This window comes from Dermacentor silvarum, chromosome 3 (assembly GCF_013339745.2).
Source record: "Dermacentor silvarum isolate Dsil-2018 chromosome 3, BIME_Dsil_1.4, whole genome shotgun sequence".
Lineage (NCBI taxonomy): Eukaryota > Metazoa > Arthropoda > Arachnida > Ixodida > Ixodidae > Dermacentor > Dermacentor silvarum.
In genome coordinates, this window is record NC_051156.1 from 45,142,769 (window position 1) to 45,169,065 (window position 26,297).

The following is a 26,297-nucleotide window of genomic DNA, read 5'->3' on the forward strand; positions in this document are numbered from 1 at the left end:
CAGGGGTAATTCGATGTGTTTTACTCTCTTTTGCTGCAAAAGTAGAACGACCATTCTACTCTCTCAGAAAGACTGAGTATAAAGAGCTTTTCACACAATCATTTCTTACGGAGTGAATAAATGGATTTCACTTCATCCGAGGTTTTATCGGAGTAAAACAGTGCTATGAAAATATCTGAGCCCCTTTAAAGAGTGGCGCATAGAATTAAATGAATTTTCGCGGGATGAACACAATGAAGGCGAATTTATCTACGTGTTTATCATCCTCGCGCTTCCCACCCAAAATTTCTCGTGTCCAATCACGAAAATTTGCTAGAGCGCAAATAACAGTTTTACGCCAAATTCCCATCACTGACCACTGGGTATTTTGGGATTCGGGATGAGAAGGCTGCCGATGGCGTCCGTGGTACTGTAGATCCATTCGAGGCCTTCGTCGCTCTTGTTGACGCGAGGCCAAAAGGTGAACATATTGGACATAAGTGGCCCGTACTTGATAGACTCTGGCGGTCGCAGGCAAGCTGGATGGCACCCCGGAACGGACATGCAGTGACAACATACAAAATTAGACGACGGAAGGCGAGACAGCTTCGAAAATGCGTACCAAGATACTGCAGAAAAATGCAACTCAGTATTACAGTGACTTCACGACGAGATTCACTAAACACTACTGCCGCCGCGATGCCGCCGGTAGCATTATACTTTAGCGGAGTGAATCGTAGCTACGGCAAGAATCATGATGTGTTTTTATCATAAAAACCCGCCTTGTTCTTAAGATCAGAATGCAGGATGAAGAAATACCATTTTAAATTAAGAGTAGCTTACAGATAGGCACCCCCTTCCCACAAACATTTAGCGGAAACGTCCACAATCGCATTAGCCTCCGCATTCCCCCGAGGTATGGCGGGAAATTAAAGACGACTACAGTCACCGCGGTACCGGAAGGGTCACTCCGCATGCGCTGCGAACTTTGTGATATCGGCCTGCTGCCACACTCCGCACCACTAAGAGTTTGAGGCCTGGCATCTTAGTAATAAGTGTCTAGAGTTTAGTCGAGCACTAGCAGTGGATTTGCTGGCCCCGAGTTAAGGCGTGGGCGAATCAGTTTTTCAGGCCAAATTGAATACGAATGGTGCCCGAAGCGAATCGAATGGAATATCGAATATACCTTTCGAATAGCTTGCGACTAGTTCCTACCGTATTCAGATAGCTTCTCACAATACACTCCGCTTCAAAAACCTTGCTTTTTCAAAATAATATAGTATCGTTGAGTAAATTTAGCTGGGCGGTTTGTTTGCAAACTCCACGCTCATTGGAGTACTGGCGGTCATGCGTTATCGCACGAAGTTTAAAAATAGCGCTTTCTGAACCATTCATTGTGTGCGTATACCTTCGCGGCAAAATCAAACACATGCCGTCTGCGGCGATAATGGAAAGATAAAAATTCGGGGTAGCTTGCACTAGTGGCGCAAGGCTAAAGACACAGCGGAGCTGAGCGGTTCCTAGCTGGTCGTGGCGATACGAAGTAATGGTTAGTTATACGAAGTATTGCCAAGTGATGCTAAATTATACAACGTGCATAAGCATTTCCTCGTGGTCCGTGGCATCGGGGAACGCCTCGCCAAGCAATTGCAGTCCAAGGCGAAAGCTATGCACACTGTACTGGCGGCGCGCAGCAGACGACACGCCGGGATGACGTAATGGCGCATGCGCAGTAGCGCGCAACTGGTGGGGGCTCGGTGGAGCCGTGTCTGTGTCGGCCGAAGCGAGCGGCGCACCTGCGACGGTGGTTACTAGGCAACGCGAGGGATGTCATCGCTACTGCTTCGGCGCATGCGCGGCTAGGCAAGGTTGGGCCAGGTGGTGCGCAGCTGTGGCTTGGTTGCTAGGAAACGGCGCGGGGTTTTCCGCAGACTTCGGACGTTTCTCCTCCAGCTTTAACAGCTTAGCTTTTAAAAATGAGCGTATTTCCTAATTGAAATGGTCCGGTTGATAAGGCCGCTATTCTATAGAGTATGTTGAAATCAAGCGTATTCGTATTATTGTGATAGCAAGTATGTTGACACTCCAAGCGCACTTCTGCCGTCACAGTGAGGTTCCGTGTAAAGCCCAACGGCGAGAAATTCGTCGCCGCGCGCCGTACGCTGTGTGTGCGAGTGAAAGCGTACGAGGGTGAGCCGGCAATCGCGGATCAATGTAGCGCACGCGAAGGTGGAAGGCAGGCCGGAAGCGCGCGGTCGTCTTTCACGCGCGCGAGGGACGGGGGTGAGGCGCCGGAGAGGGAAGGAGGGAAGATGCGTTCTGCACCGTCGGCTTCTGCACACAGCGCGGCCGCTCGGGCGCCGTATCTTGAAAGCGATCTGCGATGTGGGCGAAGTGCGCGTCCACACGGGCCTCATCTTCAAAGCGATCAGCGATGGGGACAAAGTGCATGCGCCGAGTGCCGGTAGTATGCCCTCTGCTTTCGACGTTTACTTCGCGTTGAAGCGAGACGAGAGATGGCGCGAAGGACCGTTTGCCCGCTGCTGCTGGCGCGCTTTCTCACTCCGGCGTTTTCACAGTGAGTTTCCGCGGTCATCCAGCGAGATGTGTTCATATTGTTACGCGAACGAAGGATTAAGTACAGGAGACTATTTACAAGTATATTTACAAAAGATAGCTGCAGCGCTGGCCAGATCAACCGATAGCTCGAGAGCCCAGAGCAGTTCGTCTTCTTCGTCCAGGCGCCCACGCGCTTCGTCCAGAAGACACGCGCAATATGCATGTAGCATAATCCCCGGCGGCAGAAGCACCGTCTCGGTGCGTCTAAATATCAGTGGGAACAGGAGGGTAGTACGGTTTTAGGCGCGCTACATGCACAACGCCAGTGGAAGGCGGGGCAGATGAGGCACTGGTACTGATTGGGGCGATTTTGTACGTAACGGGAGTCACGGCACGCAGCACTCGATATGGGCCTGTGTACCGAGACAGGAGTTTTTCAGACAGGCCAACGTGACGAGTCGGTGACCATAGGAGTACCAAGAATCCAGGCGAAAAGTGAACGTCTCTGTGATGTCGATCGTACAGACGCTGTTGATTCTCTTGGGAGGTCAGGAGGCGAGCGCGGGCAATTTCGCGAGCTTGGGCTACCCTGGTGATGGCGTCAAGTGCATATTCGCTGGTCTGTGCTGCTGCGGATGGAACGGATGTGTCCAGTGGCAATGTGGGTTCTCGGCCAAACAACAGAAAGAACGGGGAATAGCCGGCAGTGTCGTGACGCGAAGAGTTATAAGCAAATGTGACATACGGTAGGACAATGTCCCAATCAGTATGGTCAGACGAGACATACTTTGCAAGCATGTCTGTCAGGGTTCGATTGAGACGCTCCGTGAGACCATTCGTCTGTGGATGGTAAGACGTAGTCAGCTTGTGCCTGGTTGAGCAGGACTGCAGGATGTCGGCGATGACCTTAGAAAGGAAAGTCCGACCACGGTTAGTGAGTAGTTGGCGTGGAGCTTCATGCTGCAGAATCACGTCGCGTAAAGGAAAATCGACGACATCTGTGGCGCAGCTTGTTGGAAGGGCTCTGGTGATGGCGTAGCGTGTGGCGTAATCTGTCGCCACAGCGGCCCACTTGTTGCCAGACGTTGATAGAGGGAAAGGGCCAAATAAGTCCAAGCCAACGCGAAAGAACGGCTCCGAAGAAATGTCGAGCGGTTGACGGCACCCGGCAGGGAGCGTCGATGGTGTTTTTCGGCGCTGGCATTTATCACACGCCGCAACGTATATCCGGACGGAGCGGGCAAGGCCTGGCCAAAAGAAGCGTCGGCGAATCCGGTCGTAGGTGCGGGAGACGCCGAGGTGACCTGCCGTTGGTAAGTCGTGAAGTTCTTGGAGAACAGCTGACCGGAGATGCCGAGGAATGACCAGGAGTAGGGCAGGACAGTCGGGGCGGACGTTGTGGCGGTATAATACACCATCCCGTAGAACAAACAAATGAAGGGATGAATCAGAAGGCGAAGATTCCAAACGATCAATGATGGCGCGCAAGGTGGCATCACGGAGTTGCTCGTGGGCGACTTGTGGCAGCTGAGAAACCGAGAAAACGCAAGCGTCGGCATCGGCGTCAGGGTCGGCGGGTGGTTCGTCCACTGACTGGATAGCGTGATAAGCAGTCTGCGTCTTGATGTAGGCGGTCCGACTTGTAGACTACCGCATAGGAATATTCTTGTAGCCGGCGAGCCCAGCGACCAAGCAGGCCGGTATGATCCTTGAGTGAGGAAAGCCAGCAGAGCACGTGGTGGTCCGTGATTTCAGAGAAATGCGTGCCATACAAGTAAGGGCGGAATTTAGATACCGCCCAGACGAGGGCCAGGCATTCACGGTCTGTAATCGAATAGTTGCGCTCTGCTGCTGTGAGGAGCCGGCTAGCGTAGGCGATATCACGATCGCGTCCCTGTTGGCGTTGGGCTAAGACTGCTCCGATACCGTGACCACTGGCATCGGTACGGACCTCCGTAGGGCAGGACGGCTCAAAGTGGGCCAGAATAGGCGGCGTGGTGAGAATGTTGGTCAGGTGGGCAAACGCGGCAGTTTGAGCGGGACCCCACGTAAACGGCACGTCCTTCTTCAGAAGATCAGTAAGTGGTCGGGCAATCGCTGCGAAGTCTTTAAAGAACCGTCGGAAGTAGGAGCAGAGTCCTACAAAACTTCGGACGTCTTTTACAGACTGAGTTACAAGAAAAGACGTGACAGCACGAATTTTCTCCGAGTCTGGTTGAATACCGGAAGTGTCGACGAGGTGGCCCAGCACTGTGATCTGCCGACGACCGAAGTGACACTTCGAGGAATTTAGTTGGAGCCCAGCCTCGCGGAAGACTTGAACAGCTGATAAGCGCTGAAGGTGTGTCTCAAATGTAGGCGAAAATACGAGAACGTCGTCTAGGTAGCAAAGGCATGTTGACCATTTGAACCCTTGAAGCAAAGAGTCCATCATACGCTCGAATGTGGCTGGGGCGTTGCATAGAGCGAATGGCATAACTTTGAATTGATATAGACCATCAGGGGTGAGAAATGCGGTCTTCTCTCGGACCCTTTCATCTACAGAAATTTGCCAATAACCAGACCGAAGGTCTATTGATGAGAAGTAGTTGGCACCATGGAGACAATCGAGGACGTCGTCAATGCGAGGCAAGGGATAGACATCTTTTTTAGTAATTCGGTTTAGATGACGATAATCGACGCAGAAGCGCCACGTGCCATCTTTCTTTTTAACAAGCACAACGGGTGACGCCCAAGGGCTCGACGAGGGTTCAACAATGCCTTTGGCAAGCATCTTGTGCACTTCATCTTGAATAACTTTATGCTCTGAAACAGAAATTCTATATGGCCGACGATGAATAGGACTGGCATCACCAGTACTTATGTGATGCTTAACAATTGAAGTCTGGCCCAATTGTCGATTGTTGAGGTCGAAGATGTCTTGATAAGAAACCAAAAGGAGACACAGAGCTGCTGCTTGTTCAGGCAATAGGTACGCAGCAATCATGGCACTAAAGGTTGCGTCAAGGCAAGTAGCATCCCGCGGAAATGGTGAAGAATCGGAGCAGCCGTCGACTGAAAACACCGTGACGTGGTCATCTCCTACAGCACGCAGCGTTGTAAGCGATATGCCTTGGGGTAGAATTTGCTTTGTTAGGCCAAAATTGACGACGGGGAGGCATGTCCGGTTATCGGCGACGGTTACAACGGAGTTAGGCGCAGTGATATCGCGCATCAAAAGGACATCAGGAACAGGTGAAGCGACGTAATCACCATCGGGCACAGGGAAAGATGAAAGCAATTCGACGAAAGTCAAGGTTTTAGGCGGCAGGCGGACGAAGGCGGTCGTACTAAAGTTGTTCGGCTGTTCAGCACGAATATGCGCGACTAGAGGAAGTTCGAGGCAAAGGGTACCGGTAGAACAGTCGATCAAAGCTGAATGCGCCGTAAGAAAGTCTAGCCAAGGATGAGGTCGTGGGGACAATTGGTCAGCACTGTAAAAAGAACTGGAACGTGCAGGTCGGCGATACTTATCCGGGAAGTACACATTCCAGTGACGGCAACAGTGCTGCCATCGGCGACGCGTACGGCTCGGCTAGTAGCAGGCGTGAGGACCTTCTTCAGTCGACGACGGAGGTTATTACTCATTATGGACACCTGGGCTCCAGTATCTATTAACGCCGTCAAAGGGACACCGTCGACGTGGACATCAAGTAAGTTATGGTGCGTTGGGAGTGTCAATGGAGGATTTAGACATGACGAAGATAATGCAGCGCTACCCCCAGGAGCTGCATGGTCTAGTTTTCCGTCCGGGAGGGTCCATAATTGGTCGGCGACGAATCGCGGCGTGGCTGGGGCGACGGGGACCGACGGCGCTGACGTGACGGCGAGCGAGTGGGACGACTGTCATCGATGGATACGTGAGAGCTAGAGGGCATAAGGAAAGGCGAGTAGCGGCATATGGGCGAGGAGACGGGGAAAAGTAGCTCGAATACGGCGATGTCCAGGAGGTGCGGAAGTGGCGAGGGACGTGGCCAGTGCGGTGACAACGAAAGCAAATGGGCTTGTCGTCCGGAGTTCTCCACTCTGTAGGGTTGCGGTATCTGGGAGGGGAATACAGATCGCTGCGAGGCGCAGCTGCCGGCACCAGTCGGGCATCAGGTCGGGAGATGGAGCAGGCAGCAGGAAAACCGAGGTTGGCAAACTCTTGTCGCACAACCTCCTGAATGAGGCAGATCGCTGGGGCTGGTTGGTAAATGGTGGGGTGAAGTGGGCGTGGATGGAACGTGACAGGACTGGCAGCCTCGAGCTCGCGGCGAACAATACGCGTGACGGCCTCATTGGAGGGGGGTGAAGCGGTAAGGGCGACGCAGGACGACGTCGCAGCCGTGTTAGGGAGCTGGAAGAACTGTGGAATGACGCGGCGGCTTTTGGCGAGCTTGAAGCGGCGGCATTCCTTGATAATGACGTCGATGGGAGACACATTGTTGAAGATCAACAAGTTGAACGCGTCACCCGCGATCCCTTTGAGAACGTGGCCAAACTTGTCAACTTCGACCATGTTCTCGTCGACTTTTCGGCAAAGAGCTAGCACGTCTTGTATGTACGAGACATACGATTCAGTGGAAGACTGTACTCGGGTAGCAACCTCTTTTCTTGCAGCCTGCTGCCAACCGGTCGGATTTCCAAAGAGGTCGCGGAGCTTCTCCTTGAAAGCGTCCCAGCTAGAGATCTCCTCCTCGTGTGTCCGGAACCAGACACGAGGTGTTCCGCCCAAGTAGAAGAGGAAATTCGCTAGCATTATGGTAGGGGTCCCAGTGGTTGCTGCGGCTAACAAGCTCATACATGAGTAGCCAGTCATCAACGTCGACATTATCTTGGCCAGAGAATATGCCAAGATCGCGGGGAGTGGCAACCGTGACGTACGTTGTGGTTGGAGTTGCAGTAGTAGCAGCAGACGAGGTGTCACCGGGAGGCATGCTGGAAAGCTACACGGTGCGGCCGCTGCGGAGCTCCGTGGTGAGGACGGGGAACGGCACGCTACATCAAAATGTTACGCGAACGAAGGATTAAGTACAGGAGACTATTTACAAGTATATTTACAAAAGATAGCTGCAGCGCTGGCCAGATCAGCCGATAGCTCGAGAGCCCAGAGCAGTTCGTCTTCTTCGTCCAGGCGCCCGCGCGCATCGTCCAGAAGACACGCAATATGCATGTACCAATATTTATCTGTGCGCGCGCGACACCGTGCTTGTCTATTTGTTTTGACATAAGAACCATCTTGAAATGCAGCGCAACGGGACGGCACAACAGAGAGGAAGACGAACACAGGCGCTGTGTTAGCGCCTTTGTTCGTCTTCCTCTGTGTTGTTGTCACATGTAAGAGGCCGCCTGTGGCGTGAAAAAGAAGAGGAGCACGCGATTCTCGGTGCTCCGAACGGCGCGAGGCGCACGAACCGAGGCATAGTCGAGGGATGAACGGCGCTGTCCGTGGAGTTTCAACGTGGCACCGGGTCAGGAAGGTCGCATCTCCAGCTATGTTCTGGCGACGGGAGACTTGGGGGTCTGGTTGAGTCCGCGACGCTGGCCGTCCAAGGTGTGGCCGTCGACCTCGGCAAGTTCAAGCGAGGCTCCTGGACGAGCTGCAGCTTCTCACGGCAGGATCAGGCACACCAGAGAGGCTCCCCCTTCTGCGGCAGACCGGCACGTTCGATTCTCCTCGGGACGCCACGTCGGCACTCTTGAAGAAGTTGCGACGCGTCCCGACGCTAGGCCTAGGCAGGTGGGCCTAAGCAGCGCCGAACGCCATCGCTAACGAGCTCATCACTGACCAGTTACCGACGAGCTCACCACCGTCAAAAGAAACAACGCGAGGCGTCGACACCTACGACACCCTCAATGCTGCGGACGAGCCCGACGCAGGTCCGACAAGAACTTCGCGACGACGATCTGTAAGCCCACGTTTCCGATTGCGACGCAGCTAGGCCGGATGCAGGGTGGCTAGACTCTAACGAACCCGCGCTAGGACTGACCTAGACACTTCTAAGGCGGAGCTAGGCTCCGGAACTGAGACAGTCCTTTTTTCAGTAGCTGCTATTTAATCTGAGTTTGTTATTTAAGTTCGAGTGAAGATTTTTGTTAAATCATAGTTTTAGTTTTGCGTGCCGTTAGTTTTGAGTTATGGTTTGAGTTTTGTGTGCCGCGTGCGTTTACTTCTCCTGTATATATTAAATCCTCGTTTGCTGTGCCGCCAGTCGTGTCTCTCATCCATCGAGAGTAGCGCATACTCGCAACTCTCCGCACTCCCAAGTAAAGGTGACAAATATTGGCGAGCCTGCCAGGATTGATACGGCCCAGTCACCGATAGTCGGGAGTTGTAAAGATGGAGTTGGAGCGGTTGGCGGCAGTAGCAAAGGATTTGAACATGACTAAGGAGGATGCGATGACATTCTTTGAATATGCTCGGCAAGAACGGGATAAGCAGCAGCAACAAGCACGCGAAAATCATGAGCGCGAGAAGGAAATTTTAGAGTTGAAGTTAAAGTTGGCAGAGATGAACTCCGGGTCTCGCGAGGGGTCGATTTCCCCCAGGTCGGGGTCATCCGACTCGACTTCGCCCAGGCCCAAACAGATTTGCCCAAGGAAATTGATGGCTCCCTTTGATGAGCGCAGAGATGATTTAGATGCGTATTTGCATCGCTTTGAGAGAATAGCGGTCGGGCAAGGCTGGGCAAAGAATGAGTGGGCTAGCGCCTTAAGCCTGTGTCTAGTTGGTGAGGCTTTGAGTGTGTTTGGACGGATGCCCGCCGAAGAGAGCTTAGACTATGACAAAGTGAAAAACACTTTATTGCAAAGATTCCGGCTAACTGCTGAGGGTTTCCGCGAAAAGTTCAGGTCATGCAAGCCGGAAGACGCGGAAACTGGAAAACAGTTTGCATGTAGATTAACAAACTACTTTGAGAGATGGATGGAGTTATCGGAGGCCAACAAGACATATGAAGGGGTGCGAGACAAGGTCGTAGGAGAACAATTTCTCGCCAGGTGCAGCGACAGTCTGGCGGTATTCCTCAAAGAGAGGAAATTAAAAACAGTAGAGGAAATGGCAGCGCACTCAGATCAGTTTGTAGAGGCGCAGGGACTAAGGAATTTAGGAAGGAGTGGCAAGGACGCGCCGATGGCAGCTGCAGGGGAGACGAGGAATCGGGGTCCAATGAACAGGCAAGGGACGCCCCAAAGATGTTTTCTTTGTAACCGGCTGGGACATATAGCAATGAACTGTCGGGTGAAGGATAGTAGACGTGGTCCACCAGTGGTCTGCCAGCTATGTCAAAAGAGAGGGCATGGAGCGCACGAATGCAGATCAGGATACGCAGACAAAGCTACATGTATGATGAAAGGTAATGAGGGTGAGCCGAGAGAAAAGAACATGCCCGTGGTGGAGGGAGAAGTTCAAGGACGCAGGGCCACAGTTTTGAGAGACACGGGGGCGAACACAGTATTGGTTAGGGAAAGTCTGGTGCCGTCAGAGAACATGACCGGCTATTTCAAACCAGTCATTTTGGCGGACAGGTCTGTCAAGTATTTGCCAGAGGCGCAAATTCAAGTTTCGACACCATTTTTTTATGGGATTGGTCACAGCTAGGTGTATAGAAGATCCTCTGTTTGATTTGATGTTGGGGAATGTATCAGGGGTGAGAAGGGCGGATGACCCAGACCCTAACTGGAAGAGGACAGAAGATTTAGAGAAGAGAGGGAAACCAGAAACACTAGAAGAGAAGTCACCTGAGGTAGAGGTAGCAGCGGCAGTACAAACACGAGCCAGGAGTAAGAGTACTAAGCCCTTAAAACCATTACCGGTCACGAACATTAAGGGGTTGAGCATAACGGTCGCTGAGTTCAAGGAATTACAGGAGAAAGATGAATCATTGCAGAAGTGCGTACAGAAGATAGGAGAAGTAGTACGAAGGAAAAGAAGTCGAAACGTGGTGGAGTTTTTCAAGAAAAACGACTTATTATACCGGAGGTGTGTGTTCAATTCAGGAAGAGAGGTTCAGCAGTTAATGGTCCCAAAGGAACTGCGAGAAACAGTAATGAAGATAGGACATGACAGTGTGATGGCAGGACATCAAGGGATAGGGAGCACGTTGGCGAGAATTACAGAGGAGTTCTTCTGGATTGGAGTACAGAGCGACGTGAGGAGATACGTCAGGGCATGCGTTGTATGTCAAAAGACAATGGCTAAGGGGAAAAACGAGAAGAAGACTAGTGTTTGCACGATGATTGCTGAAGGGAAGGACACAGACATACTAGATAATGCCCGTGACACCGTAAAGGAGCTCACGACGAGAGAGCCCTTGATTCAGGTTAACCGGGAAAAGAGGATGGGCAACATCCCGATCGAGCATATACCCGAAGAGCAGAAGAGAGTAAAGAAAGAAGTAGGTCCACCTCAGAACCTATCAACTCAGAAGTTGATAGGTGACGCGGAGTCCAAGGAGTACCAAACACTAGGCATGATGGGACATTGTGACTCCGAGAAAAAGGGCGAAGGAGGTAGATACCCAAATGGCCCCAGACGTGTAACGCGTAAGCGTAGAAAGAAGTTTCGCAAGAGGTGGAAAAAATAGGGCAGATGCAATGGTTAGAATCAAAAGGAAAAACATTTAGGAATGGCACGCGGAAGATTTCAGGACCCGGAAATGTGTATAGAGAGGAAAGAATTGAAACAGTACCTATGCAGATATAGAGTAGATAGAGTATTGTAAAACATGATTTGATGCAAAGTTTATTCATGTAGAATGTTTCGAAACATTAACTAGTGAACGTTGCGAACAGTTGAGTGAAGTGCATTATTTGGTGAAAAGTGCAGAAAGTGAACTCTTAAACGCGGTGAACAGTGCGTCTGGTGAATTGTGCGCAACAGTGTGGTGTTGTGTAGTGCATCGAGTCTTCAATGGACCAGCACCAATGTCACTACGAGGAGTCACAGTCATCACCTGAACGCCAAGAGTGAGCAGTTTTTTGAGAAAAAACTCTTGAAGAGGGGGCCCATGCCACATGTAAGAGGCCGCCTGTGGCGCGAAAAAGAAGAGGAGCACGCGATGCTCGGTGCTCCGAACGGCGCGAGCGCGCGAGCGCACGAACCGAGGCATAGTCGAGGGATGAACGGCGCTGTCCGTGGAGTTTCAACGTGGCGCCGGGTCAGGAAGGTCGCATCTCCAGCTATGTTCTGGCGACGGGAGACTTGGGGGTCTGGTTGAGTCCGCGACGCTGGCCGTCCAAGGTGTGGCCGTCGACCTCGGCAAGTTCGGGCGAGGCTCCAGGACGAGCTGCAGCTTCTCACGGCAGGATCAGGCACTCCAGAGAGGCTCCCCCTTCTGCGGCAGACCGGCACGTTTGATTCTCATCGGGACGCCACGTCGGCACTCTTGAAGAAGTTGCGACGCGTCCCGACGCTAGGCCTAGGCAGGTGGGCCTAAGCAGCGCCGAACGCCATCGCTAACGAGCTCATCACTGACCAGTTACCGACGAGCTCACCACCGTCAAAAGAAACAACGCGAGGCGTCGACACCTACGACACCCTCAATGCTGCGGACGAGCACGACGCAGGTCCGACAAGAACTTCGCGACGACGATCTGTAAGCCCACGTTTCCGATTGCGACGCAGCTAGGCCGGATGCAGGGTGGCTAGACTCTAACGAACCCGCGCTAGGACTGACCTAGACACTTCTAAGGCGGAGCTAGGCTCCGGAACTGAGACAGTCCTTTTTTCAGTAGCTGCTATTTAATCTGAGTTTGTTATTTAAGTTCGAGTGAAGATTTTTGTTAAATCATAGTTTTAGTTTTGCGTGCCGTTAGTTTTGAGTTATGGTTTGAGTTTTGTGTGCCGCGTGCGTTTACCTCTCCTGTATATATTAAATCCTCGTTTGCTGTGCCGCCAGTCGTGTCTCTCAGCCATCGAGAGTAGCGCATACTCGCACCTCTCCGCACTCCCAAGTAAAGGTGACAGTTGTGCCGTCCCGTTGCGCTGCATTACAAGTTGGTTCTTATGTCAAAACACCAACTAGCCCAACATTCAACTCTTTTAAAGTATATTTGTTTAGTAAGCGAATGTTTACAACTTTACGCGGCCATTTAACGTACAATCTTCGCTTCGTATAGCTCTTGTTAGTTCACTTGTCGAAACGTTCGGGAAAGGGCTCGTCGTCGACGTGCCGATCCTAGCTAGCGTGATGGCTTCCGAAGCCCAGGCAAGATGTCTGCGTAGAGCCGCGGACCCCGAGCTGCGGGAGCGCGTTGTTGAGGACAAACGTCAGCGTCGTCTAGCCCTCCATGTACCCGGTAACGGTGGTGCACGCCTCGGCAACGCTAGCGCCAACTTCCACGGTGCGACGGCCAGGTTTCAATGCTATGTTCTCAGCCGGCACGTCGGAGCCAGCTGCAGTGCGTGTGACCGGTTGTGGTTCCAGCACAACGTGGTACTCATCAGTGCAAGTCATTCAGAGGAACACCGAATAAACACACAAGCCTCGCTTACCCCCATTTCCTCAACAGGGGAAGGGCTACAATTTTTTTAAAATACATCTATGAATGCAACTTGTTTCACGCCTACTTGGGTCACCGGGCAGTTAATGGTCCAGTAGGCAGAATATAGGGCTGCTTGGTCCAAGGACTATGTTAGAGATCATCCGTTGGACGCGTTCTAATGAGGTTACCGTTCTTGTGGAACTTCACCCAGTTAGCGGTGATTAGCGGCTGCGTCTCCTCTTTGCGCCCCGTTTGTTTGCCTATGGTGAAATGAACAAAGAATCTCGCGTATGACTTGCCTGTTTGACGGCGCCGCTTGCAGTTATCTCTAAGATTTCAGAGCGCAGCTAGGCGCCCGTTCCTGCGGCGAGCGTCGGCATTTACGTCCCTTGAGAAACATGAAAGCGGCGAGAGCGACGAGACGTGAGGAGGAAAACGGAGAGGAGGGTACGGCGAAAGTGTGAGAAGAAAAAGCAGTGCGGCGAAGAAGGCTACGAGATGGCGCCAGAGTAGCGCGCGTCGTCTAGGTCGGTCGGCGACGGCTGCTGTGAATCGCCTCCACGCATCTTCCACGCGCTGGCACTCGCGATCTCGATATTAACGAGGTAGTAGCGCCACTCTCCGTTTGCAACGTGCCGCACGAGACCGATTGTCAGCGCCAGCCAATATATCGCAAAATGAAAATTTTGCATCAGGGTGTATCGCCATCGTCAGTGAACTTCTTTCACGCCAACTTGGTTCTCCAGGTATTATTACACTGCGGATACGGACCCTTTAGTGAGAAAAGCAATTATATAACATTTCTGCGGTTTTGGGCCGAATTGAGCACGCGTCATATATATTGCGATAATCTTGTTCGAGTACATATCCACACGCACGACACAGATTTCGCGGCAGCGCCGCAAGATGGCGGAGCATTCCAGAGGGAAGTGACGTCGAATGGAACAGACGTGCTGATTGGAAAGGCCGCCTTAGCGCAGCAGGAGCAGCGCGTCAAAGCGAAAAGTTTAAATGATTTGATTTGTCGCTCATATGAACGTGTGAAGTGCTAGTTAACTGAGCAATCTAAATATATTATTTTTCATGCTTATCAGGTTCTTGGTCGGTGTGGTTAGATATAAGCAGGTAACCAATAATTGCATTTTTCGTATCTTTCTATACAAGTAGGATTACTTTTGTACAACCCCTTGTTAGTACAGAATGATGGTCAATACGAGGAGGAACCTGCGCGTACATTGTTCTGAGTGCGAGCGTTCCTACGTACGCGTTGGAAGAAGCGCGGTTTGAGTCAGTATGCGAAGCAAACGGGACAGTTCTTATCTGTAGAATATGTGTGTTAGAGCCGCGACTAGACTGGTTAGAGTAGGCGAAGGATAAGCTAACTAAATGGGTTCGGCAGTTATAAAAGGAACTCAAGAGTGCAGAAAAGCGGAGGAACTGCAGCAGAACTGATAGTTGGGCGAGCTGGTACGAATTCATAGTGAAATATTTAGCGCGCACAATCGTCAAGGACACAGTGAAGGAAGCGCTCCTGAAGGACACCGGAAGCGCTCGTGGGTCCCCCTTCACTGTGTCTTTGTCGATTGTGCGCGCTAAATATTTCACTATGAAGCAGAGGAAGAAGCTCGCCAACGTATAAATGAAGCTGGCGGCCGCCATTCCGCAAAGCAATGGTAAACGCTTCGATGCGAGCACAGCGAAGGGGGCTGGCGCCGAAGAGAGAGCAGTTTACGAATCCGAAGGCTCCGCGCCGGAAAGTAGTGGCGGACACTTCAGTGATGGTCACAAAGGGGCTACCACTAAAGCCCCTATATAGCTGCCACTTATGTGCCAGCCGCGGAAGTAGTAAAAAAAAGCACAGGGTGACGATAAGGCAGGAGGGGATGGTATCGTGGCCTCAAGTGCAGATTTCGGTGGCGAGGAGGAGGAAAAGCGTCCAATTTGTCGTTATTGGGGATTCAAACATGCGTAAAGTAGAACCGCTGATAACAGACAGGGTCGATGCAGGCGCGCGAGTCCAGATTAGAGCGCTTCCTGCATAACCGATGAGGGAAATGATTGCGAAAGCCAAATAACACACGTGGAACGCAGTAGATCAGCAGCACCTAGTCGTGATAATGGGCGCAATGACTGACAACTGCAAAGACAGGGATCCCGAAGAAAATAGCCAAAGTGGTTACCGATCTGCGGAATGTTTCAAAGGAAGTGGAAATCGGGCAGTGTGCACGAAGCCAAGGATTGAAAGGCAGGAGCAGGCAATTCAAAAAGCAGTGCTTGCAATAAACAAGGAATTTGGACGCAAGCTAAGGCAATGACTTTTTTCGGTCGTTGGCATCAACCGAGAAGTGCACCGAGCAGGCCGCGAAGGCGCCTTTGTGCTTGACGGGAACCCTTTTACCGATAGCAGCTTTTTTAGGCGGGCTAGAGGCAATTTAGATCTAAGGTTTTTCAGGAACAAATATTAAGTATTGCATGTTCTTTGTAGAATTTTTGTAGAACGCCTTAGCTACCTGAGCCACCGCGGCGGGTAAGTATTGCATGTAGCGACACACCACCAAAGTGCAGAACATGGCCACAAAGAGTTAGGAAAAGGCACACAAAGGAAAAGTATAGAGACCGTAAAATTTCTTAGTTAAGTATGCAGGGTGGTCGCAAGTGGGAAAAATACCTGGAAGTTCATACGCACCAGAATGACCAAGCTATTAGTATGTACACCTTAATCGAAATGCATCGACGAAATTTGGAGCAGCCGCCTTTTCTTGAAACTTTAGTATAGAAGGGGTGCAACAGCATGACTGGGTCAAGGAAAGCCGGAGGCGTAGGCATGCTAAAAGGCGAGTATGGAGTTGGAAATTGTTAAAGAGACAGGTAAGGAACATTTATGAATTAGCGGCCCATGAGAAGGCAAAAAGACGTGGCTTAGAGCAGGTTACCTATCGACAGGTAGTGGTAGCAGAGGTAAAAATAAAGAATGTATTGATTGCATTAGAAGCGATGATAATGAGTTCTACAATTGGGCCGAGTGATTTTAGTAATAGATATGAATGGACACATAGAGGATTTAGACGGATATACGGATTACAACGGTTCTCTAGTGCTGGATCTGCAGGATGAACAGAACCCTATAGTAGTTAACAGGGAAAATAAGTGTCATGGACAGGTAACATGGCGGAAACAGGCCATCATGTATTGACTACGCCCTAGTCTCAGAAATGGTCTGCGAACGACTAGACCAAGTGATGTTAGACGAACATGGAAGAAATAGCCTGGATGGCGATCATAAACGTTTAACCTGAAAAATTTTAGGAGATACTAAAACAAAGCACAATAGCATCAGCATTTTGAAATATGAATGAAAAGCAAATAACAGAGATCCCAAAAACACAGAAGAAAATGGAGCCGTTTCCTACAACAGTCTGGAAAGATAACGAACTGTTAGACGTTACGCAGCAGGAGATAAGCAGGCGCGGCGTAATAATTGTTAAATTGGAAAGCCGAAGCCCCGTAAGTGGTGGAACAAGGTAATAAAGCAAGCTATAGAAGAGCGGAAGCAGGCGTTAAGGGATCATCGAGAAGTCGAAAAGTGGGGATTACACGAAGAAGAGGTCCTCCTTAGATGGAACAAATACCGAGAAAAAAAAGAGGGGGGGGGTGAGCACGTGCCATAGAAAATTAAATTCACAAGTGAACGTTGGGTGCATAACATTCGCAAAAGAGACAAAGGCGCACAAAAATTCTGTAACCGTATAAAAGCACTCGGAGCTCCAACTGAACATTCTCCAATGGCAATAACGAATGAAGACGGTAACATCTTCGAAGGAGGAGACAATGTGCTGGGGTACATCACAGACGTTATTACGGATAACTTCGGAACGAAATAAAGCGCAGTTCACACTCACACGCTTCCACCAGCAACAGAGAAGCCTGAGATATCAAAATATAGCGTAGGAAAATTTTGCTGTTAAATCGCAGAAAGAAATGTTCCTAATAACACAGTAGCAGGACCCGATGAAATCCGAATACAGCTAATCAATAACATCGGTCCAAAGAGCAAGGCACTGCTGACTAATGCCGTAGAACAAGCGATTAGAACGAAGACAGTCCCGGTTGGATGATGTGAAGGCAACGTGATCCTCCTCTGTAAATGCAAAGGTGATAAGGATAAGACCAGCTCGTACAGGCCAGTTACATGCATGTCGGTGATACATATAATGGCAATGCAAGCCGTAAAATTAGAATTGTCGAAGTGTTGGAGAAAAATGATGTACGGGGGGAACTGCAGAATTGGTTCAGGCCAGACAGACACTTAGAGGACAATATGTTGGTACTAACTCATTGCATAGAGATTTCAGTAGCTCAGAATACCTTTATCGATAGCATTTTGTAGATAATAAAGGAGCCTATGACAACGTAGAGAGCGATTTGTTATGGGATATTCTTAAGCACGAATGCACAGATAACGATTTCGTAGAGCTGATGAGAGAGATATATAGAGACAACTGAGTACAAGTTGTATGGTAAGGTCGACAAGGTAATGAAGTCGTACGAATTCGCCAAGTACTGAAGCTAGGATGTCCTCTGTGTCCATTGCTGTTCGCACTTTACGTTAAGCGTGTAGCAAAACGACTGGAAAAAGCGAATTAGGGTTTGATTTATCCTACATGCCTAATGTACAAATGGTGCTACTGAAGGTCCCATAGTAGCACTATGCGTACGACATAGTGCTACTAGCGGACAATACAAGAGAATTGCAGACACTTGTGAATATCTCTGGCAACGCAGCGACTAATCTAGGCCTTATGTTTAGCACAAAGAAATCGAGTTCTTTAATGAAGAGACTAGATGAAATTATGTTCTTTAATGAAGAGACCAGTAATGATCTGGTGTCCATTCAACAGCAATTGATACCTATAGTCAAGCAATATAAATACCTCGGCGTATACATAAACGAAGGACCCACCGAGATAATCTGAAAATAAATGGGAAGTGGAACGCATTAATAATGAAACATAGAGCACTTTGAGGCCACAATAAATATGAGGTGGTGATATGGAAAGGAGTAATGGCGCTAGTGCCAACATTCGCAAATGCCATTCTCTCCCTCAAATTGGATATGTTTTCAGGGTTGGAAATGAACCAAAAATCGCTATGCCGGTTGGATTTGGAAGCCCACGGTAAAATCACAAATGAGGTAGTGTATGGTGAAATGGGCTCTTTCGAAGTCAGACAAGCGCAGAGCAAATTTAGTTTTGAAGGAAGACTCATGAACATGAATCTAAATAAATGGGCGGCTAAAGTGCACAAGTATCTGTACCTGAAAAGCGTCGACACAGAATGGAGGAAGATGCTAAGAAAGTTGTCAACCAATTACAGGGTAATTGTAAGTGTGAATAGACAACTAGGAGTCATCAGAAAGAAATAGAAATACAGGGACAGCGAATTGGATGCAAGTTAGGGAAACAAAGAATGACCATAGAGATTTATAACCATGGGAAGAAATAAATTGGAAGGAAAAATTCGTGCGATAGCACCAAGGGCAGTGCCTTGCTACTTGAGTCTCGATCTGGCTGCGTAAGGAGAAAAACATACCGGAGCAAATATTCGCAGCAAGATGAGAGGCATGTGTATGCTGCAGAAATAAATTAGACCACTCGGCACAACCTAAAGGAATGCAAAGGCATTCACACATTGAGACCAGGAGGTAACGTACACCTTTCAGAAGCGCTTGGATTTAAAGTGGACGGAAGCATCTAGAATATTTGGGGGGGGGGGGGGGGAAACGGGGAAGAAATTCATACGACCGGATCCTTTACATACATAGGTAGAATACAAGGTTGATATCGATCATGTGTACTGTTTTCGACCCTGCGTATGTTTCAGCTTTGCAGTGATGCTTTATAAGTAGAAGTATATAGAGAAGTGTTGAGGGGAAAACAAACAAAGGGAGATGCACACGAAAATGCTAGAATGAAAAGCATGTACAGTATACCCGAATAAATCAAGCAGGCTAGGTGACTATTTGTCACCGCCTAGTTTCAAAGGGGATGCCAATAACCCATCATCATCGTCAAGCGCGATAGACAAGCCCAGTTGTACTATAAGCATTAGACTTGAAATATTTCCATGGTGGCACTACACTGTGTCGCTACAATGCATCAGTGCTAACCGTATTAACATCTACAGTCATTTTGGGATGATTCCTACCGGAATAAGGGGCAATTTGAGGCCACAATAAATATGAGGTGGTGCGTCGAATATGGAAAGGGGTAATGGTGCTAGTGCCAACGTTCGCAAATGCCGAACGTTTGTACGATGTTGGTGTTGATTTTATAGTCCGTTTCATACATAGCGCGCCACGTTGCCAAAGCTGAGGAGCGTAATACGGCGCTGTACGTGCGACAAGAAAAGTAGCGCACAACGCTGCTCAAATGCAATAAAATAAAGATACTGTGAGCATAATTATAAAAATTAGTATTTAGTTACTGCTTTGTTAACAGACAATATTTATGCATGCCTAAAGCTCCAGAATCGCAAGCGTCATAGTACTTTCAATATCCCTCTTAGTTCGTCCGAAGTTGTGCGCCGTCCGAACAGCCGACACAAAGAAGACGGCGTCTCCTGCTTCAGCTGGAAGCGCATCGCCTCGACACTTGTTTTTGAAGATGTCTTCTGCGACGTTCAAGGGAATGCAAGCAAGGTTTCGTCAACGTCTACGCAGCGACAAAGGCACGCTTCCCGGAGAAGACAGTCCGCGAAGTTCTTGATATTGCGAGTGCTGATACCGGAGTGTCCGCTCGCACTGTCGCGAAGTACAAGACAGAGACAGCCGTCTCTCAGGCCAACTGGCTTCACCGTAGAAGAGACCCCGCAAAGTTACGCTAGCAAGCTCGCGTTTCGTCAAGCATGTTAGCTTTACGATACACGCTGTTCGTAAAAATGAAAGATGAAAGCATGTAAGATGAAAAAGAAATTCCAACTCTTGATAAAATCCTCTCAGCGGTTAACGACGACAACGACGTGCCGCAATTCAGCAAGACGACATTATGGAGGCTGTAGCATGACATCGGCTTCATTTTTGAAAAACGAAAACGAAAGCTAGCGCTTTTCGAGCGCGACGACCTAATCGCCTGACGTCGGAGGTACTTGAGAGCCATCAAGGAATTCTGGAAGTAAGGCCGGTACGCAGCATACTTTATGTGCTCACGTGCGATGGGCAACGACTAGTACTACCAACATCACTAAGATTCTAACACTTCAAAAGAGGGTAGTTCGTTACATAGCGAATCTCCCCTACCTCTCGCATACAGAATATGCTTTTCGCACATACAGTATTGTTCCTGTAACATGTATGTATGAATTACGCATTTTACGTTCCTTCCGCTACTCATCTACTGCATTTAGGGAATTTCTAACAGGACTCGCATCACTACAATTTCACAATAAACGGGTTAACATAGGAGTGATCCTACATGGTTCCTCCCAAGCTTCCGCACAAATTATAAATTGCAGATGTTGGAACACAACTTACCCTTTATATTAAATAAGTATACCGACATTAATCATTACACTTTAAGCGAAATAAGACAACATTTTATTGATGCGCATTTCCTCTGACTATTTGTTTTTGTTTACCTGTTTTTCAACTACTAGTATTCCTGGTGTAATCAAACGGTTATTTGTTATCCTTGTTTTGCTTTACTTATATTAGTGTGTAACTTTCACTGTTGTATAATAAGAGTACCTTGTAAAAACATATCATTTCTTATCGTTTTGTTGTGCTTTTCCTTTCTTTTTTTTAATCGATAGCTTTGTCATCATTGTCTGATTTACTGACATATGCTCACTAATGTATAATTACTATAGTACTTTGTAAATATTCAACTTTTTTGTTATCCTTTATAATATGTTTTTTACGTTCCTTTGTTAACAACGAAATGTGACATGTCGAAACTACTGCCACATCATGGTTGCTAGGGCCTCGTCAAGCTGTTTGAACCAGCTTTTTGTCCTAGCATCCATTTCCAATGTGTATTTTTGGAAAAAATAAAAATGATTTGATTTGATTTTATAATTTTGCGACTTGCACGCTGAGTTCTTTTGCTGTGTTTTCTAGGCGCTTGGAAATAGAAAAGAAAATGTTTGTGCACTTTAACGGCTGCGATCCGGCAGCGTGTGCTTTAGTTCGCGTTTTATTTGTTGTTTGCGCGCTGGTGTGGGACAAATTTTTGTGTCTATGGAGTTGAAGCTACAACAGCGACGTGCCGGCTTCCACAAACGCGCTGTTCGAATGTGCTCACGAGCGAGAGACGCCGGCCTGAAAGCTGGCGTCTCTTGCTTGTAGTTTCTAGTGCAGAGCCACAGAAAGCTGTCCCGGGTAGTTTCAGGCGTTTGTCGTTCTAAACAAGACTTCAGGTAGGCTGCAGAGACATATTCTTATCCGATTTTTCCGCAGGACAATGATTTACCTGGATGAAACGTGGGTAAATGTCAGCCATACCAAGCAGCAAGTATGGCAAGACAGCACAGTGACATCATCTAAAGACGCCTTCCTAAGGAGCCTAACAACGTGGCCAGCAGCCCCATCCTTAAAGGGAGGCCACCTGATCCTTGTTCACGCAGGAAGCAGTGACACTGGACTAATTAATAGTTCAGGAAGTAATGGGGACTATCATTCGGAGATGTGTGGCACATACTTCGAACACTGGTTTACGACTAAACTGTTGCCGAACATCCCCGCCAGTAGCGTCATTGTTATCGATAATTCGCCCTGCCATAGTGTCGCTCTAGAAAAAGTGCCCACAGCGTAGACACGAAAAGGTGACATCCAAGCGTGGCTCACAAGGAGGGAAATTGCTTGGAGTTCAGATATGGCTCTTTCCAAATTGTTGGAACTTTCAAAGGGAGTGAGCGTGCCCTACGCTGGCCATTGTGTGCCGTGTAGACAATATTGCTGCTGAACACGGTCATGAAGTGTTAAGACTGCCTCCATATCACTGTTAATTTAACCCAATAGAGAGTGTATAGGGTGTCGTGAAAGGCTACGTAGCCATGATAAACAAGGAGTTTACTTTAGCGCATGCTGAACAGCTCTTACCAGGTGCACTGGCATCAGTCCCCCAACAAATGTGGGCAAACTGTCGCGCTCATGTCCAGCATGTTGAAGATGAGGCCTGGGAACGGGATGCAGTTATCGATAATCAAATCAAGCCAGTCATTATTAGCACTGGTGAGTCAAGTGACTCTTCTGACGAGTCTAGCTCAGCATTGAACAGTCTCGAAGAGCTTTCTTAAAGAGCCCCTCACCAGGCCTCACTGCAAATACCATGCCTAGTATCATCAACTGCTTGTACGCCTCCCAAACCAGTGTGTCTTGCTTTATCTTACTTGTGGTGTATCTGTATCGGTATTGTGTATCTAACTTGTGTAGCGCTGCTTGTAGGTTCCTGGAACATGATGATTATCTAGGGAATGTTTGCATTGGACATCGTACGCGAAAACTGCGTATTAAAGTTGCTTGGGTATAGAAGAATGCCTCATGAAACGGAGATTGCGGGTAGGATATAGAAGAAAACGCAACATCCCGTCGGTTATGTCCTTTCTATGTCTTCGCATTAGCGCTTGATGGGTTCTACTAATATTGCTGAGAAATAAACTCCTGTGTTCATTTCAACAATGCTGAAATATATATATTTTTCATTACATACAAAATTATCATTTACATTTAAAGAACGTATATGATGTGGGTAAGTCGGTTGTTATGCAGACGACCACAGAAAAAAAATTTGCTCAGCGATTCTTATGAACAAAGAAAGGAAAGAAAAAATTCGCCATACTGAGATGCCAACCCAGACCCTCGTAGCCTGCACCCCCCGGGCGCGCGCCTTGTACCATTCAGCCTCGACAACCGCGGAGTGGTACTTTATTTATTTATTTATTTATTTAGTTTTTGCTGCGGACTGCTTCCGTAGCTTCCAACCTGTTGCGCGCTATATGTATGAACGGCAGTATAGTACAGTCATATTGTGTGTCTACATCTACGTCTTTTAGGGGCGAAGCACCTTACGGCCGAGATTTGTCCCTGCCTCGTCGTCCGTAGCTCTGGTTTGCATGGTGTCCGCTAGGGGCGCTGTGGTGCACAAGGGCGTACGTTCCCGACGCGCGCACTCTTTCTCTCTTCAGCCATGGATGATAACGGTCGCTTCTGAAAACGGCTTGCCCGCTATGGATGAAAAGGCGAGAGTGGCGGCTCACCTGAAAGCGGAGTCGAGGACTCGCAAAGCTCCTGCAGCACGGCAATGCAGACAACAAGCGGACACGGACCTGAGGGCTCGCAAAGCTGAAGCAGTACGGCAACGCTGGAAAGCGGACCCAGAGCTGAGGGCTCGCGAAGCTCGCGCTTGAATCCGAACACCGGCGCCACCAACCTCAAGTAGAGAATGCTTCCGGCGTTTTGCCGCCGCTTCCCGTGCCCTCGCCGCCTCTGGGTCCGCTTGCCAGCGTAGGGGGATTAACGGTTAACCGAATGATCCCCGGTGCTTCGCCCACTCATTATCATTCACTTCTAGGATATGCGGTGATTTTTTTTTGTATGGCAACGAAGCACGCTTCGATTTTGTATTCTCACGAAAAGTTCCCACATTCTGTATTCTTATTTTAGCTTCAACAGACGACATGCTCATGTGAGCATTGACGAGATATTTCAAGCGTACTTACCCTCTGTGGCGTACGCGAGGGGTGCCATCGTCGACAGAGTGAGGAGGGCAAAGAAGAGGAGAAGGGAGAAGGACGACGCATGCCTCGGCAGCGCAACTGTGAGAAGCCTGGTGGTGCAGCCGTCCGCCATTGGTCGACCGCACGCTGGAGGCCGGTACGCGTCGGGCCCTTCATTAGTCGTGGGACGCTGTGGAAGTCGCCTATCGCTGGCACGCAGCATACTGCCAGCACTCGATCTGCCGGTGATCCTAGGGTAATTCACGACCACGGCAACCTTCAGGAAGCCGCGCCCGCCCCAGGTAGACGCAGAGAGGACTGAAGGCTGAGCTGGTGTCTTGCGCGTTATCTGGGCAGAGGGACAAAAGTTAGACCGTGCTGTACGTGGATATTACTGGTCGAAAACTAACTTATTTGTGATTAAAATTGCGAGGAATGCACAACTGCTGTCAGTGTTTGAAAGATGACAGAAATGCGACAGGAAGTTTTTAGTGCTATGCGAAACCTCGTCAAGCCATGCCTGCACGTAGTATGGAATGGTATTAGATCCGATATGGCTTGGGTGATGCGGCTAGACGTTTGCTCGAAGGTAAGATGTGCCACGCAATAATAACTACTGCCGTTTTGTGAACTACTGCTCAGAAAGCAGTCATACCTAGTGTCCTTTTTTTTACACTGAAGCTGTTTATGGCTAGCCTCCCGTGCATTTTTCGTGTGGTGGGCAAAAATGTTGGCCGATCCTGGGATCGGGCAGAAAGGGTTCAAGCGCGATGGCACATGCCACTGTGGACTACAGGTGGTGGGCTCCGGGACCTGTAACGCGCCTTATAGAACTATTCTTGTCCCACCTGGGACCCAAAGATGTCCCCAGAAATAATGGTCACAGCAGTACTACGATTGGATGTTAGCCCAAAAGGCGGACCCGCACCGCCCTCTCTTTGTCGGCGTTCCAACCGTTTGCGTGCGTAGTTTCCTGCCATTCTGCCGTTGCGGCGGCACCGTCGCGCGAATATATAAGACAAGGTGCAGTATTCCATTTTGAATTTCACATCTCTCGTCGTAATGGGGAGGCCGCGTTTAGTTTGCACTCCCGGCGACGATTGCATCCTCGTCTCTGTTCCTGCTCGGCGCTTCGACGGCGCATACGCTTGTTCGTGCTGTGTTCTCGGCGCTCAGTTTTTGTTGACGCGATAGACAGCACGAAGGTCACTTCGCTCGCTACTGAGCGGCGCAGTCTAGGTGCACCGACGACTCATACCTTTGTGCGTGCTGCGTGCGAAATACACCCGCACTGTCACAAGCCGCGCCTAGCCGTCTCCTGGGCACGCAAACCCCAGGCATTTTGCCGCACTTGTTCAGCTCGTGCTCGGCGCGTGGCGACGTCGTCCGGTGGGGTCAACTCGCGGTTGAACTGCTGCCGCTTCCGTTGCTGCTCCGTGCTTCTCTTGATAACGAGACGAACCTGGTACCTCCATCACCCACACATAACCCGTACCAACTGCCAGAGAAGGTCAAGCTAGCGCGCCTCCCCCTAGTCCCTTCGCGTTCCGTCTCCTTCCCGGCTTCACTGAAAGGCAACTAGACTTTCCTCTACGTAGCGTTGTTTCCTTCGTACTTTCGCCGGCACGGCTTCTAACATAGCATCGCCGATTTCCCTGGCGAGCCATGCTCGCTTGCGCGTAAGAACACTCGTGTTCCGTGTTTCGGTGCACGTTATGGAATGCCACGTGGTCAACTTAATCAAGTTCTTCACTATGGCGTCTAATATAACGACTGCCCACTTTCGAGACGTTGACTCCGCAAAGCCCAATGTGTCATATGTTATACGCTGCGTACAATATCTTAAGCCTAAAATTAAAATTAAGCCTTAAAGCCAATAATTAGCACGAACGTCCTCTTAAAACGGAAGCCTAAAGGAAGGCCATAGTAGCGTTACTGACGCGCTCAAGTTGTGGATATCTTAAGAAACCAATGACACTTGAAATACTTCAAATACTTCAAATTTCATATTGTTTTGTAGGAAAATGCAGTCGCCCTGTTAAGAAACCAAGTTTTTTATATTACCTCCATCTGTAATGACCTTTGGGCAATCTGGTGTTTAAACCACTCAGCACTCGTGCAGGCCACGTCCAAGTCTCACGGCACAGGCGATTCAAGAGCATGGACGCAAGTGAAAAAAAAAGACACTTACAGAGTCCCGGTAGACGCCTTGCCGCGTCAGCACTTATTCGAATGACGACGCCAGACGCCTCGAAACGTGAACGGAGCACTGGATGAGGCGACGTGGGCTATTGCCGACGTGGGCTTACCGCAAGTCTGCTTCTTCTTCGTCTCCTCGCGCCCTCGTGACCACATATTCTTCTTCGTGTTCCCAGCCAAAAGATTTACCCACTACAGGAACCCTAAGAGGCAGCTCTGCTGTCAATTACTTTTAAAACACACACACACACACGCCACCGATTATATATATATATATATATATTATATTATCTATAAGCAGCTACTCTCCCTTCACTGCCACGTACAAACACTGCTCATTCCAA

At 49.3% G+C, this 26,297-nt stretch overlaps 1 protein-coding gene across 1 annotated transcript in view; it reads right to left on the reverse strand.

The window, feature by feature from the left end:
- Positions 1-348: 348 nt before the first annotated feature.
- LOC119444325 (fatty acid synthase-like) overlaps positions 349-26,297 on the reverse strand; it is a 223,276-nt gene continuing 197,327 nt past the window's right edge. Inside the window, 1 exon segment of the mRNA XM_049664542.1 lies at positions 349-518. Within this exon segment, the coding sequence (XP_049520499.1) occupies positions 349-518 (170 nt within the window).